Genomic DNA, 14,924 nt, shown 5'->3' with positions numbered 1-14,924 from the left:
GAGAAGCCACCACAGTGAGAAGCCCACGCACTGCAACGAAGAGTAACCCCCACTCGCTGCAGCTAGAGAAAGCCCGCGCACAGAAACGAAGACCCAATGCAGCCAAAATAAATCTGAAAAAAATATAAGTAAAATACATTCAAGCTTTTAAGACTACCACATCCTAGCTGAGCTATTAGCTAGTCTTATTACATTTAGACACATTGCTATTATTTCTTTAAATTCCATATGCATGCAGATCTCACTGAATTTTGTTGGGAAAACAACTAATGGAAATATTGAGTAAAATTTTCTAACTGAAGAGGCAATTAGCAAATAGTTTACCTTTCAAGAAAAATTGTAACATCAGTAATTATTTTTAACATTAATAAAGTTTAAATTGCAAATTATTGAAGTTATATGTAAATTTATCCCATTTTAAGAAATCTGGTTTGCAAATTCCAAATGTAAACAGCAGACTGCTGGGGATAGGAAAAGTAAGGCAGTATGATAATTGCTTTACAATGAGTTCTTCACCTTATAAGATGATTCCACCTAGATTTCTTTTAAATAAATAACAATCTTGGCATACTTGACATGACTGATTCCCCCACAACCCCTTCCCCCAAAATGAATTTTCACATAATGATTTCAGAAATACATCTTTTGTGTACCTTTATGTCATAAAAGCAGCATAATAGCAAGTATTTCAGTATATAACTTGGACAATTTGACTAGAGAATAGATACTGCTGAATGACAATGTTTTAACTTTATAATGCTAAATTTGAGTACTTATTAAATATTTCATTAAAATATAGTACAAGGACTTCCCTGGTGGCACAGTGGTTAAGAATCCGCCTGCCAGTGCAGTGGACATGGGTTCGATCCCTGGTCCGGGAAGATCCCACACGCTGCAGAGCAACTAAGCCCATGCACCGCAACTACTGAGCCTGAGCTCTAGAGCCTGCGAGCTACAGCTTCTGAAGCCCGTGTGCCTAGAGCCTGTGCTCTGCAACAACAGAAGGCACCACAATGAGAAGCCCACACACCACAACAAAGAGTAGCCCCAGCTCACAGGAAGTAGAGAAAGCCCATGCAGCAACGAAGAGCCAACGCAGCCAAAAATAAATAAATAAAATAAAATATAATACAAGTAAACTTTTGATAATTTTTAACAATCACTAGTCATATCTACAATCTCCTAATCCGTAGACAAAAGAAAGACTAATTTTCATTTAGCTGGCATAAATACAAAGAAGTTTAGGAGTGTTTAATATCTAACAATCACTAATGCAGTATCTGTATACTTGTCAATTATACAAGCAGGTGTTGAAACGAATCAATAATGTTGACATAATGTAATATTACCACCTAAAGTTTCAACAGAGATCAAATGAACCACTACACCGCTGAAACCTACCAGATTAGCCATATTTGGATGCAGGTCTGAAAGTGCAGTAAAGTTCTTTGATGCAATGAAGTTAGCCATTCTTTTATCTGCATATTAGAAAATATAACTTAGATGCATAAATTAAACAACTGAAATAAACCTTGAAAAATTCCAAGTCTGAAAAAGGAATTTATTAGGAAAGTACTGGATATTCTACTCATTCTTTGGGAAAACTTTATCTTACAACAATGAAATGCAAGTTAGATTCAACCTGTAAAAAGCATGTTTCAAAATGTCCTCTTAAAGTTTTGAATGATATAGTTAGGTTTAAATTTTTAACTTTCACTTTTCAAAAAAATAATTTAGCAATATTTAAGCACCCTGCAAATTTAGTTTCAGATGAGAAATGATTCAATGGGACATTTGCAGATTTAAATATTTATTACCATAAAGCCTACTTTAAAAAAACATAGCAAAACTCTATTGTAACCACCTTGAATCATGCATTTAGTTACACTGTGTAAGGGGATAGGTAGTACTTTATCCTCACCTCTGGATGGTAAGTAAGCTCCATCAGGGCAGAGGTAGCATCTTACAAGTTTTTTGTATGTGCATTTCAATGCTACCTTGCACATAAAAAGCACTCAATAAACAAATAAATGAAATGGTGGCTTGTCCCTCAATATCATCACTAGAAAAGGTTTTAGTGTAATAACAACTGTCAGCTACACCAAACTAGCAGATTTACTCCATTTCACTTCATATTACGTGGCCTCTTTAACAGTGAATGCCCTCAGCTACAGGCTGCACTTTCAGGACATGTCGCATAATACAAGTTTCAGGAAGACTGTGGAGTTAGTCAAATATGATTATGAATTCCAGCGCCACTAGTTTGTAGTCAAATGTTTTGAATTACTGAGCTTTAATTTCCTCATCCACAAAATATGGATAACATCTACCCTACAGGGTTGTTGTGAGAATTCAAAATAATGTACATAAGGTGCCTAGATGTTCACAGGCTCTTGACAGATGAGAACACTGCTTTTCATTCTTATCCAATGTAGCAGCTTCTGCATTCAAGCCAGAATAAACAATGGGGAATTAAGCAGCGTTAAGGTCCTACTTATTCTTCGGCCTAGTCTGATCTGGCTTACTACACAATTTCAGTCTCTGAAATTCTTGACAAACCCTGATGGATTCATTCATTCATCCATCCACTCAACAAACATTTATTGAGAGCCTGTCAAGTGCTACACACTTGAGGTTAGTGAGGAAGAACTATTCAGTAGCCAGATTTTGTGTAAAAACACTATCCATCTACATATTGAGTTCTCCAAATTTTTACCCCTTAATATCTCTTGGTGGTTATTGACTTACAAGTGATATCACATGAACTCTTTGAAGTTCCTTAACTTTCTACTATTATTCAAAATATATGGTGATATACCTTAGTGTCTGTCTACCAAAAAAATGACAACTTGCTTCTCTACATGGACATTTTGAGAAATACAAAATTAACATGAAATAAAGAGCTCAATATGGTGATACAGAGATTATACCTTTCAACAGCAACTACTGTCCCTTCTACTTTCCAAATATATTTTAAATGTCTCCCTTTCTCCATCTCCAATGCCATCTCCTCAGCCCAAGGCTCAGTCATTTTTCACCTAGAGTACTGCAATTACCTGGTTTTTATACATAGTTTATTCATTCAACATGCGTCGGTTGAGTGTCTGATATGTATCAGGCCCTGAATCAGGATGGGGGTGGCTCAGAGAGCAGCAACGAAAACAGAGGGCCAGATGTGGGACTAGATGTATACAGCCTCAAGGCCACTAACTCAGATACTTGATAAGGGTAAAAGGAAAGAAGAGGTGGCGGTGAACCTAGTCTGGTTAAGGTAACATGATGACAATGTAACAGGTAATAGTTGTGGAGTGCCTACTATGAGGCCGACCCTATACTACAGACACCAGATACACCATGACCAACTCTGACAGCCCCCAACCCAGGTCTCCCAAATTCCCTTCCCTGAGTTCTGTGACCTCCTCCTACTTTTGAAGGGCAACCTCCCGCCTGGACCAGAGCCCAGCCTGACATGGCCAATTCCTCCCAGGGCCTTCCTGGTCCCTTGCTTTAGGTTTCATGAGGGCATGGTAGGGCCCAAGCCCCTCATGCTCCTACTTGCTAGAGCTTTCCTCCAGAGGACAAAGCTGCACTGCTTGGTCCTTACTCTCGTTGTGGCTCTGGAAAAAGAGAAGGGGACTCTGGACCCAGACAAGGAAGAGGCATTGCTAGCTGCTGGCTCTGAGAAGGTGTCTGACCCACAGGTCAGCTGAGGCTGTCAGTCAGACCTTAGGGCAAACCCCACCAACTTTCTGATTTTGATGCCATTGTCTCAAATTTTGAGCAGGCCAGAGTGAGTCAGAGTCCTGGGCCCAGGATGGAGGAGTTGCGAGCAGAGGGCTGAAGCGGGTAATTCATAAACTTTGCTGACATTTTTCCAGGGCCAGGAAGGAGTGTGTATGTTTGTCCCTCCTGTGTGTGCTTTCCATTCCTATCAGTACAACAATTATTCACGGAGGCCTGTGTGCCAGGTGCTGTGCTGGTGCCCTGGAGCTACCTCAGACCCTGCCAACAGAAAATTCCACTACCAGACTTCCCTGGTGGTCCAGTGGCTAAGACTCCGAATTCCCAATGCAGGGGCCCGGGTTTGATCCCTGGCCAGGGAACTAGATCCTACATGCCTCAGCTAAAGATCCCACATGTGGCAGCAAAGATCCCGAGAGCCACAACAAAGACCCAGTGCAGCCAAGTAAATAAATGTTAAAAAAAAAAAGAAAGAAAGAAAATTCCCTTACCATCCACTCTGTCATCATTAACCTTTCCTCTCTTTCACTGGCCAGATCCAAAACAATCCTTACAAAGTCCTGCCAATTCTCCATCCTAATTATCTCGTGAATCTGATCATTTCCCCCCATCTCCCTGACCTTACCACCCTCTGCTTCCACTCGTGCCTCCTCCATCTCTTCCCCACACAACTGAGAATTCTTTAAAAACTTAGATTGTCTCTCCCTTGCTTAAAACTCTTCCCAGTTGCACGCAGTTAAATCCAAACTCTGCTAGTCTTGTAACGCCCAGCTGATCTGGCCTCTGCCCATCTCCTCCTCATTTCACATCATTCCCTGCCTCCCCCACCCCCCACCCCCATTACCACTCTCCAGACACCGCGGCTGCTCTCCTTTCCACAGATGGGACCTGGGGCCTTGGTATACACAGTTCCCTCTTCCTTGAGCACCCTCTCCAATCCCACCCTCACATCTTCCCAAGACAGGATCTTCAGCATTCTTTGGATCTCAAGGAGAAGACTTTCCTACTACCCTCCTTCAAGTATCCCCCAGTCTCTATTCCCTCTCTTAGCATTCCTAATTCATAATTGTTGCTTGTGTGCTGTCTTTCTCCCTCATTACAGAGTGGGGTCTATGATGATAGGGCTGTGCCTTATCTTGCCCCCTTTTGTGTCCTACAGTGCCTAGTTTAGTGCATCATGCATAGGAGCTACTGGTTATTTGTTGACTAAATTAATGAATGAGTCCTAAAATCAATCTGATTTGTAATTTGAGAATAATATTGCTATAATTAACTTTTTGGATAAATAGAATTTTAGTTAACAGCTAATTTTACATTTATATCCAGCATTTAAATTATAGAAACAAGTACAGTTTATATCCTGCCATTCTAGATAAACAGAGCTTTCAAAGAGCTCAGCAATGATGGTCCTAAAATTTGCTATTTTACTCTGTGCTGGGGCTACTACAGAGAAGTCCTCTTTATGTGGTTATTTCTGTACATGGAAATCCCCCCAAACTTTCATCACAAACCAAGGATTTTTTAACAAACATTGACAAAATTGGTCATCTCTCACAGAGGGGAACAGTCACTCAATTATCTTTATAAATCCAATTCAAAAAAGTAGATTTTACTCCTTTTACTGCTTCAATGGGAACTCAGCAAATTTTGCACTTTTTTAAAGTTTTTTTTTTTTTTTTTTTCCGGCCCCATTGTGCGGCTTGTGGGATTTTAGTTCCCCAACAGGGAATGAACCAGACCACAGCAGTGAAAGGGCCAAGTCCTAACCACTAGACCACCAGGGCACTCCCTGTATTTTGAAATTCTAGAAGAACGCTTGTTAGTAACCTTTCAAGGTAGTTTCAAATTTTCTAACTAAAAGCTGTTTTGAAAAAAAGAATGAAGAAGAGAAAGAGAGAGAAAGAGGGAGGGAGGAAGGAAGGAAGGAGAGAAAAAGAAAGGAAGGAATGAAGGAAGGAGAGAAAGAAAGGAAGGAAGGAAGGGAGGGAGGGAGGAAGGGAGGAAGGAAGGGAGGGAGGAAAGAAAGAGGAAACATGCATGACTTGCATTCAAATACCATTTCCCAAAGTTTGTCATTTCATGCCCTCCTCACACTTTTGCACCTTATAGATGAGAAGTCCAGCGCTTGGCAAACAGGGATTGAAAGCTGTCCCTTTGAAACCCTGAGGTGAAATGCGACTCTCCCTATTCAGTCTATGTTTTAAAATGTATTCTGAAGATTCCAACTCCATGACATTCTGGAAAAGGCAAAACTATAGAGACAGCACACCATCTAAAGTTGCGGGAGGTAGGGGTGAGTCGTGGGTAGGGAGTTTCCGAGGCAGTGAAACTGCTCTGAAGGATCCTGTAACCCTGTGTGTCCTTAGGCATCTGTCAAACCCACAGAATGTCCAACACCAAGCGCGAACCCTAACGTAAGCCAGTCTCTCGGGGGAATTCATTTTTGAGTCACTGCAGGACGTGGGTATATATCCCGCATAATTACACCCCCGCGTCTGCACTCGCCGCGCTCTACGCGGACGTCCACACTCTAAGGTGTTCTGCGTGTTTCTACGTGACTGTGTCCCCGCGTGTTTGGACTAGAAGCCGACGTCACCTGCCCACTTCGCATCCGGGCGTGTCCTACGAACCCTAACCCGCCGGCTTCCACCGCGCGGGGAGACAGGGGTGGCCCGAGGGTCGGCCAGGACTCGGGGCCGGGGCCTCGGCGGGGCCCTCGCGTTCGCCACCAACCGCCAAGCGCGCGGGCAGCTGGGAGGGGATGCCGCTCCCACCGCGGACGCCGCAGCCCTGAGATCCGCCCTCAGGAGAGGACGAGAGCCAGCCATCCGCCGCCCACAGCCGCGCGGGACCCGCCGCCCGCCGCCACCGTGCTTCACCTCAGGCGTCCGCGCCGGCTTCTCCCGGGAGCGCTCGCTTAGCCGCTCCTCGCACCTGGACAGCGGTCCGCCACACACAGGCCCCGCCCGGCCGCTTCTCCACAGCGCGTTCGGCCCACAACCCAACAGCTCCACTATGGTCGCGCGAGGAATGCCGCGCGACCGTTAGTGCAGGCCCCGCCCCGCCTCGCGCTGGCCCCGCCCTCCCGAGAGCCGACTCCACCCACGCCGACTCTGCCCCGCCCCCGCCGACCTCAGACTTCGCCGCCTCTCCGCCCCTCCCCGCCCCTCCCCGCCCCACGAGCTCCGACTCCACCCACGCCCGGGCTCTGCTCCGACCCCCAGCTCCGACCCCACCCCCGCTCCCCCTCCGAACTCCGATTCCACACACGCCCTGACACCACCAGGGTTCTAACTCCTATCCCGCCCCGCCCCTGCGCCCTGACACCGCCCTCGGCCCTGCCCTGTTCCCTCGGGCCGCCTTGAGGGCTTCCGTCCTTCTGGAGTGCGGGTAATGAGGAGCGAGACTACGGGAGGCTGGGCGCGAGTGGTTCCCGTTTCTTTCCTTTCCCGTGGGCCCAAGCCTGTCCTCCAGACTCGAGGACCCTCTGGGGCGGGAGTCCGGGGTGCTAAGAACCAGGCGCCCAGGAAGCTGCTGGGGATCTTTTCTGCTGAAACACGGCAGAAATGCAGGAGGCGTTGCTATAGAAAGTGCAGCAGCTGAATGCACACCTACAAACAAGTGCTAGTGAAACCGGGGAAATCTGGAAAAGACTGGGTGTGTCTACTTCAGTAACCTAGTTGTGAGCTTGCAGGATGTTCTGATTGGGGAGAAGTGGATCAAGTGTAGCAGGGATCTCTATTATTTCTTATACTGCGTGTGACTCTATCTCAGAAGAAGAGTGCATGGAAGAAAAGGGTGCATGATTGCTCATAAGGCTTTTAGAAAGGGAGTGGGTGCTGGATGCAGACCCTGTCACCTGATGGGGGAGTGTGAAGGAAGGCCAGGCTGCTAGAACAATAACGATAAATACTGATGACGCTATTTATATCATTTCAGATATATACATATAGATATACACTATATGTATAATTTGATATGCTAAATATTGAGCTTAGGTGAACCTGACAAAACATCGCTAGCTTTTTAGTTAGTACCATTTGGAAATCTTTTTTGTCTAATGACTTATAAACTAATTTTTGTTAATAGAGTACTAATCAGGGGCAAATAAGTTAAGATCCAATAACAAAATCCTTTAAATTTGTCACCAACTGCTGTCCACATGTAGCATTACTTAAATTATTGAGCTTCTTTCTTTAAAAGGAAAAACAACTTTGATACTTATTACACAACCATATACGACAGAAGAAGAATACAACATCAGGGGCAAGTCTTATGTAGTTATCAAAACATAGTGTTTTTCTGTTTTTTTGTGTGTGTGTTTTTTGTGGGGTTTTTTGGCAGCGCTGCACGGTTTCCAGGATCTTAGTTTCCTGACCAGGGATTGAACTCAGGCCCCAGCAGTGAGAGCACCGAGTCCTAACCACTGGACAGCCAGGGAATTCCTTCCTTTGTTAGTTTTTAATTTCCTAAATAATAGTGGAAAGGAAAATGAAGTACCTGCATTCCCACCATTTAGAATTTAATAGAGGGCTTCCCTGGTGGCACAGTGGTTGAGAGTCCACCTGCCGATGCAGGGGACACGGGTTCGTGCCCCGGTCCGGGAAGATCCCACATGCCATGCAGCGGCTGGGCTCGTGAGCCATGGCCGCTGAGCCTGCATGTCCGGAGCCTGTGCTCCGCAACGGGAGAGGCCACAGCAGTGAGAGGCCCACGTACCGCAAAAAAAAAAATTTAATAGAGAAAGCTTTAAAATTTTTTCCATATTCCTTTCCAGTCTTTGTCTTTACAAGAACATGCGTTGATCTTCCCTAAAGATTTTAAGTCAATTCTAAAGAAAAAAAAAAGGTATAGAAATAGTTTGCATGCACTTTTCATTTGAGCCTCAGTGGGGGAATAATATTTTAAATTTTTGTTTGTATTTTTTCATATTTTAGCAAATTAATTTTTGCTGAAAGCTATCTAAGATTAAGCAAGCATAGTCAGCCTCACCAGGATACAACAGGCTTTTCATAAGACATGCTGCTTCGAAACACAAGCCTGAAAGAGTGGGATTGTTTGATGTTAATAATAAAATTGGGACCTCCCCCCCGTTGAGTAAAGCATTCATTTCTTCCATTTTTTATAGCAATTCTTTGAACTTGCTTTGTTCTTCACAATAGAATTAACTTAATACATTTTGGATGGATGTGAACAGAAGCAAGGACAGGGAATGCCTAGCCTTGCCACTTGATGTAGAAGTCGAGGGTGAGTGAACAAAGGTCAGCACTGAAATAGCTTGTGTGTCTGGCTAAAGAAATGGCGTGCGGCTACACCCGTCACCTCCCCGGAGCATGCCAGCTGTCAGACCATCAAGGAGCATGTCACAAAGGCGTGACAGGGAAACCATGTAGTAATCAACTTCACACGTACTAATTGGTGGGGAAAAAATTGACAATTCTTTTAATGAATTACAAGACCACCTTTTATTTATTCAACAACAAAATAACTTTTCTAAAGTTGGTCCAGTGATTACAATATCCCTCCCAGGAGCTGAAATACAGGCAACTTAATTATTAGTCTCACTCTCCACTCTTCCGTCTGTAATGGGACCAGCCAACATTTAAACAGATTGTACAACAAGGACCTACTGTATAGCATGGGGAAATGTACTCAGTATTTTGTAATAACCTATAAGGGAAAAGAACCTGAAAAAATATATATATGTATGTATATAACTGAATCACTTTGCTGTACACCTGAAACTAACACAGCATTGTAAATTAACTATACTTCAACCAAAACAAAAGAAAGAAAATCAATTAACCATAAAAAAAAACCCAGATGTAGATGCACTAGCATTTACAGATATTTGTGTAAATTTTTGCAAAATTTTTCTGAAGAGAAGCGAAGTAACCCGTGAATGGGGTTGGAAAAACTAAATGTGGAAATCGGGTTTAGGGGCAAAACGGAGCAATTGAAGAGCTATTGGAGCACATGAGAGGCATTTGGGGGGAGCCGGATTCAGGAAAATTTGAAGTTGTATCGGAAAAGAGAGCGTTCATAAAAACACAAAGCAGTAGCAACTCCGGAGTAACCTGAGGACCACGGGCCCGGGAATGTTCCCTGCAAACTGCTGAGTCAGGATTCAGGAGCTGTGGGAAGAACAGATTCCTTCTCAAGTCCGAGGGGCTCAAACAACAACAACAAAAACTTGATTTGTTCCCCGAGCACAGTAACTGAGAGGGGAAACTGTAAACGTTGGCGAATGAATGGAATTAGTAAGGATCAGGGTTTAACTACAAAGTGAAACAAAAACCTACTAAGGGGCTTCCCTGGTGGCGCAGTGGCTGGGAGTCCGCCTGCCGATGCAGGGGACACGGGTTCGTGCCCCGATCCCGGAAGATCCCACATGCCGCGGAGCGGCTGGGCCCGCGAGCCATGGCCGCGGAGCCTGTGTGTCCGGAGCCTGTGCTCCGCAACGGGAGAGGCCACAGCAGTGAGAGGCCCGCGTACAGAAAAAAAAAAAAAAAAAAAAAAAAAAAAAAAAAACCTACTAAGAGCCTGATGTACGAGCTGATCTACAGAAAATAAACTAAACTGAGTCAGGAGCAGGGTTTGGAACACAGTCACACCTCGTTTTATTATGATTCTCTCTTTTTTTTACTAAATTTGTTTTATTTATTTATTTATTTTGGCTGGGTTGGGTCTTCGTTGCTGCGCGAGGGCTTTCACTAGTTGTGGTGAGCGGGGGCTACTCTTCATTGCAGTGCATGGGCTTTTCATCGCGGTTGCTTCTCTTGTTGCGGAGCACAGGCTCTAGGCGCAGGGGCTTCAGTAGTTGAGGCACGTGGACTCAGTAGCTGTGGCTCACGGGCTTAGTTGCTCCGTGGAATGTGGGATCTTCCCAGACCAGGGCTTGAACCCATGTCCCTTGCATTGGCAGGCAGATTCTTAACCACTGTGCCACCAGGGAAGTCCCCCAATAAAGTACTTTTAAATTAAGTTATATACATTGTTTTTTTAGACATAATGCTATTGCACACTTAATAGACTAAGCATAGTGTAAATATAACTTTTATATGCACTAGGAAACCAGAACACTTGTGCGACTCAGTTTTATTGCGGTGGTCTGGAATCGAGCCGCGGTGCCTGTCATTTGGTGTCTGTGGTCCATGCTACGTATTGCAGTGTGTCCTTTCTGTGCCCTACATGCCTGCTGTGCACTGTACCAAAGAGAACGTGTTGAGGGAAGGAGAGCTGGAGGAGAAGGAGGTCATGAGCACACAAAACACAGGCTTCCATTTGGGGAAGAGAACCCAGCTGCCCCCCAGCCCGCCCCACTGGAGGGTTACTCCTGTGACAACATTAGGAAGGCCCACCTCTCTGGAGGACTGTCCTGGGCCAGTTTCACCACAGTTTATGTTAGACATATACAATTTTTTAAACCTTCTGAAATTATTGCAAACAACTTTACCAGCTACATTGCAATGCACCACATCACTGACCTCTCAGCTTCCAGCTCCATAGTGCCACCCGGCTGCAGGCATCTCTACTCACTAGAGGGATCAGGTGGAGCTAAGCTCAGGGCACCTAAAACTAAACTCAGAAGCTCAGGCCGGCCCTTCTTCCCGTTCTGTAATAAACTGCACTAGTAACGCAAGCTCAGAGCCTGAAATGTAGCCTTGCATCTTCTACTCTACCTTCACCTACCTAATCAGCTGTTGGGTCCTATTTTTCTTTGGAAAATCTTTCTTTCTTTCTTTCTTTTAACTTTTTAATTAAATTTTTATTGGAGTGTAGTTGATTTACAATGTTGTGTTAGTTTCAGTTGTACAGCAAAGTGAATCAGTTATAACATACATATACATATATCCACTCTTTTTTATTTTGGATTCTTTTCCCATATAGGCCATTACAGAGTGCTGAGTAGAGTTCCCTGTTCCATATAGCAGGTTCTTATTAGTTATCTATTTTATATATAGTAGTGTGTATATGTCAGTCCAAATCTCCCAATTCATCCCACCTCCCCCCATCCCCTGGTAACCATAACTTTGTTTTCTACATCCCTGACTCTACTTCTGTTTTGTAAATAAGTTCATTTGTACCCTTGTTTTTTTAGATTCCAGATATAAGCAATTAATTTTTTAAATTAATTTTTATTGGAGTATAGTTGATTTACAATGTTGTGCTAGTTTCTGCTGAACAGCAAAGTGAATCAGTTACACATATACATATATCCACTCTTTTTTAGATCTTATTCCCACATATTTAGAAAACCTCTTGAACCTGCCCTGGTCTTCCCATTTCTGTTGCTTCATTTCGTCCCAATGGCGTCACGTTGGAAGCTTACCTCTGCCTGGTCCAGCCCTCCTACACCCTCCTGCTGCATTAAGCTCCCAGCTCCCATCCCAGCATTCCCCTGCTGTGAAATCTTCAATCCTGCCTGTCTTACGGGGCCCAGCTTTTTCTGTAAGGGGTCATCATATAAAGGGCACTGTGGGCCAGATGGTCTTGTCAAAATGACTCAACTCTACCTGCATAGTGTAAAAGGTACCCATGGACAATACCTGAACAAACGAGCATGTCTGTGTCCAATAAAATTTTGGTTACAAAACAGGCAGTGGGCCGGATTTGGCCTGTGAGCCACTGTTTACAGATCCCAGGATTAAAATAACAATTCCTTAGTTTGGAATTCATCACTTTCTAGAATTTGGACTCAAATTAAAACCCTAGCCCTCTTTCCCACCATTTCTCTAAAATATGCCCTTTCCCCCCAAGACTTTTAGAGAGGTAATGAATTTCCCGCACTGCAAATATACAAATAGTTTTACAGATGCGGAACAGCTACTGGTCCTGTGACAACAGTCTTTATTCCCTTGTTTTTCATTGTCAGTGAGGCTGACACTCACCACTTCATTGTTACTTCTAGAAGACATTTTTAAGAGCTACCCCGCATGAAGCCACCACACCATCGTGAATGACGACTGCCCAATTAGGTGACTTTATAGTTCAAATTACTCCAAGCTAAGAGTATGGGTGCTTGGGAAAAGCCGATTTCCACATGCAGCCCTACGCTTTCCTTCCTCTGGGTCCAAATCCCAGATTTTGTTCTGTGTTTGGTTTATTTTGCATGTTTAGGAATCTGCTCAGAGCTCGAGAGCCTGTCTGTGTTGTCCACACGTTGGGCAAATGCTAAAGGAAGCAAGAGAAAACCTCAATTACAAAAGACATTTTTATTTTTAATGATCACTCTGTAAGTACCATGGATATTTCTCAACATGCTTAATTTCAGTGCATGTTAGTCAGAGTTCTCTCATCTTAGCTGTTTTATCGCACAGTTGTCTAAAATGAGAAAATAAATGAATCCTAGAAACTAAAAGTCAGGCTGTGCGATCAAAATTTCAGTTTTGCCACTAATTAGCTGTGTCGGTCAAGACTCTCTGAGCTTCATTTTCCTTATGTGTCAAATAAAAGGTTTGGACAGATCCAGTGGGACAGAGATGAATACAAAAGTCCAAACCCTGTGGGAAAATGCAGTCTATTTATTTGTGTATATGTCGGTCTCTCCTAGACTGAAGCTTTTGAAAGCTTGTTCATGTCAGAATCCTCTCATTGCTAATGTGGCAACTTGCACAGAATCATTCGATAATCATGAATAATATCAACCTCTAAAATGTGGCAATGCTGAAAAGTGGGGGGCATCTCGCTCACTTGGGGTGTATAGAGGTTGCTGCGTGTGACGAGGGGAGATCAATTAGATTTGTATTTTAGGGCTTCTTCAAGTTCCTTCTAGTTCTAACTTAGTTTGCTGTAACAATCTTAGAAGAGTTATTCTACTCTATGTAAAATGTAAATAAACATGACTCCTCCCCCACCCCCTTTTATCTTAAACTCATAAGGGTCATGGTTAGTGTACTCATCCCTATGAAATAATGGATGGGAAATCATAGAAGGTTACATTCCATTGATAACCATCACTAAAATGGGTTGCAAAATACCATAACAGGTATTCCTGGCTGATAGTATTTTGGAGCCAGGCAGCCTATGAAAACAAGTTGAAATGGCTCTACCATTCTCCTTTTCAACTCAACTTTCCCTAAATTAACCAGATTCTAGTACACAAAAGAAGCAGAGAACCCTCACAAGTTTCCTGGGAGTGTCAACGCGTCTGTCCTTCCTTGGTAGAGCTCAGATGGAAAGGGCCACGCAGGGTCCTGCAGCCTCAGCAGCGTTCTACAGGTGTCACCAAGTTCCAAGCAGGGGACTCCCACAGGTCATCAACTGGGAAATTCTTTCCCTTGAATTGGTTTTCTACACTTTTAAGATCACTTTTTTTGTGGGGGGAGTGGGTCTCAATTTAATTGTTAAATGTGGTAGGTGGCATGGAAATGCCACCAAGTAATGAATGTTCCAACCTGGTGCCACAATCAGAGTGAAAGTTATGAAGGAATTGTGACGGCCTTCGAAGTGGCTTCGGAAACAGGGTGTGATGAGGGGAATAGAGCTTTATGAGGTATTAAAATAGGCATAATCCTAAAATTAACAATGGAAGTTATGGGAAGGGCTGGGCAGTAGGATGGGGAATGGAGGAGAAACATCTAGTCCACCGGCAATGGAATCATGCAAATTGAAAAATGAGCCGCAACAATGAGATGAGACTTCACATCCACGAGGATGGCTATTATTAAAAAGACAGACAAGAACAAGTGTTGGCAGGGATGCAGAGAAAACAGAACCTTCCTACATGGCTGGTGGGGATGAAAAAGGCACAGCTGCTGGGAAAAAGAGTCTCGCAGTTCCTCAAACGATTTATCATAGAATTACTGTCTGGGACTTCCCTGATGGTGCAGTGGTTAAGAATCCGCCTGCCAATGCAGGGGACACAGGTTTGATCCCTGGTCTGGGAAGATCCCACAACCCGCAGAGCAATTAAGCCCTCGTGCCACAACTACTGAAGCCCACACGTCTAAAGCCTGTGCTCCGCAACAAGAGAAGCCACCGCAATGAGAAGGCTGAGCACCATAATGAAGAGTAGCCCCCGCCTCGCCGCAACTAGAGAAAGCCCGCACATAGCAACGAAGACCCAACACAGCCAAAATAAATAAATTAATTAATTTTTAAAAAAAGAACTGGAAACATATGTCCACACAAAAAGTTGTACATGAATGTTCATGATTCATAATAACCCAAAATGGAAACAA

At 43.9% G+C, this 14,924-nt stretch overlaps 1 protein-coding gene across 4 annotated transcripts in view; it reads right to left on the bottom strand.

Annotated features, from left to right (window-relative positions):
* The window catches only part of MEIOB (meiosis specific with OB-fold), a 31,828-nt gene extending 25,034 nt beyond the window's left edge, over nt 1-6,794 (bottom strand). For 3 of the 4 annotated variants that reach the window (XM_082643842.1, XM_082643844.1, XM_082643845.1), the window contains exons 1-2: nt 6,621-6,794; nt 1,402-1,478 (exon numbers count right to left, since the gene is read on the bottom strand). In XM_082643842.1, coding sequence (XP_082499968.1) covers nt 1,402-1,470 — 69 coding nt within the window. In that variant the 5' untranslated portion in view covers nt 1,471-1,478; nt 6,621-6,794. Of the gene's footprint in view, nt 1-1,401; nt 1,479-6,620 lie in introns of those variants that run through there. The other variant, XM_082643843.1, reaches the window with a different exon arrangement.
* Between the last annotated feature and the right edge of the window lie 8,130 nt (nt 6,795-14,924).

The sequence above is a fragment of the Mesoplodon mirus genome, assembly GCF_964341445.2.
Source record: "Mesoplodon mirus genome assembly, chromosome: 15".
Classification (NCBI taxonomy): Eukaryota; Metazoa; Chordata; class Mammalia; order Artiodactyla; family Ziphiidae; genus Mesoplodon; species Mesoplodon mirus.
This window is presented reverse-complemented; position numbering and strand designations above follow the sequence as displayed.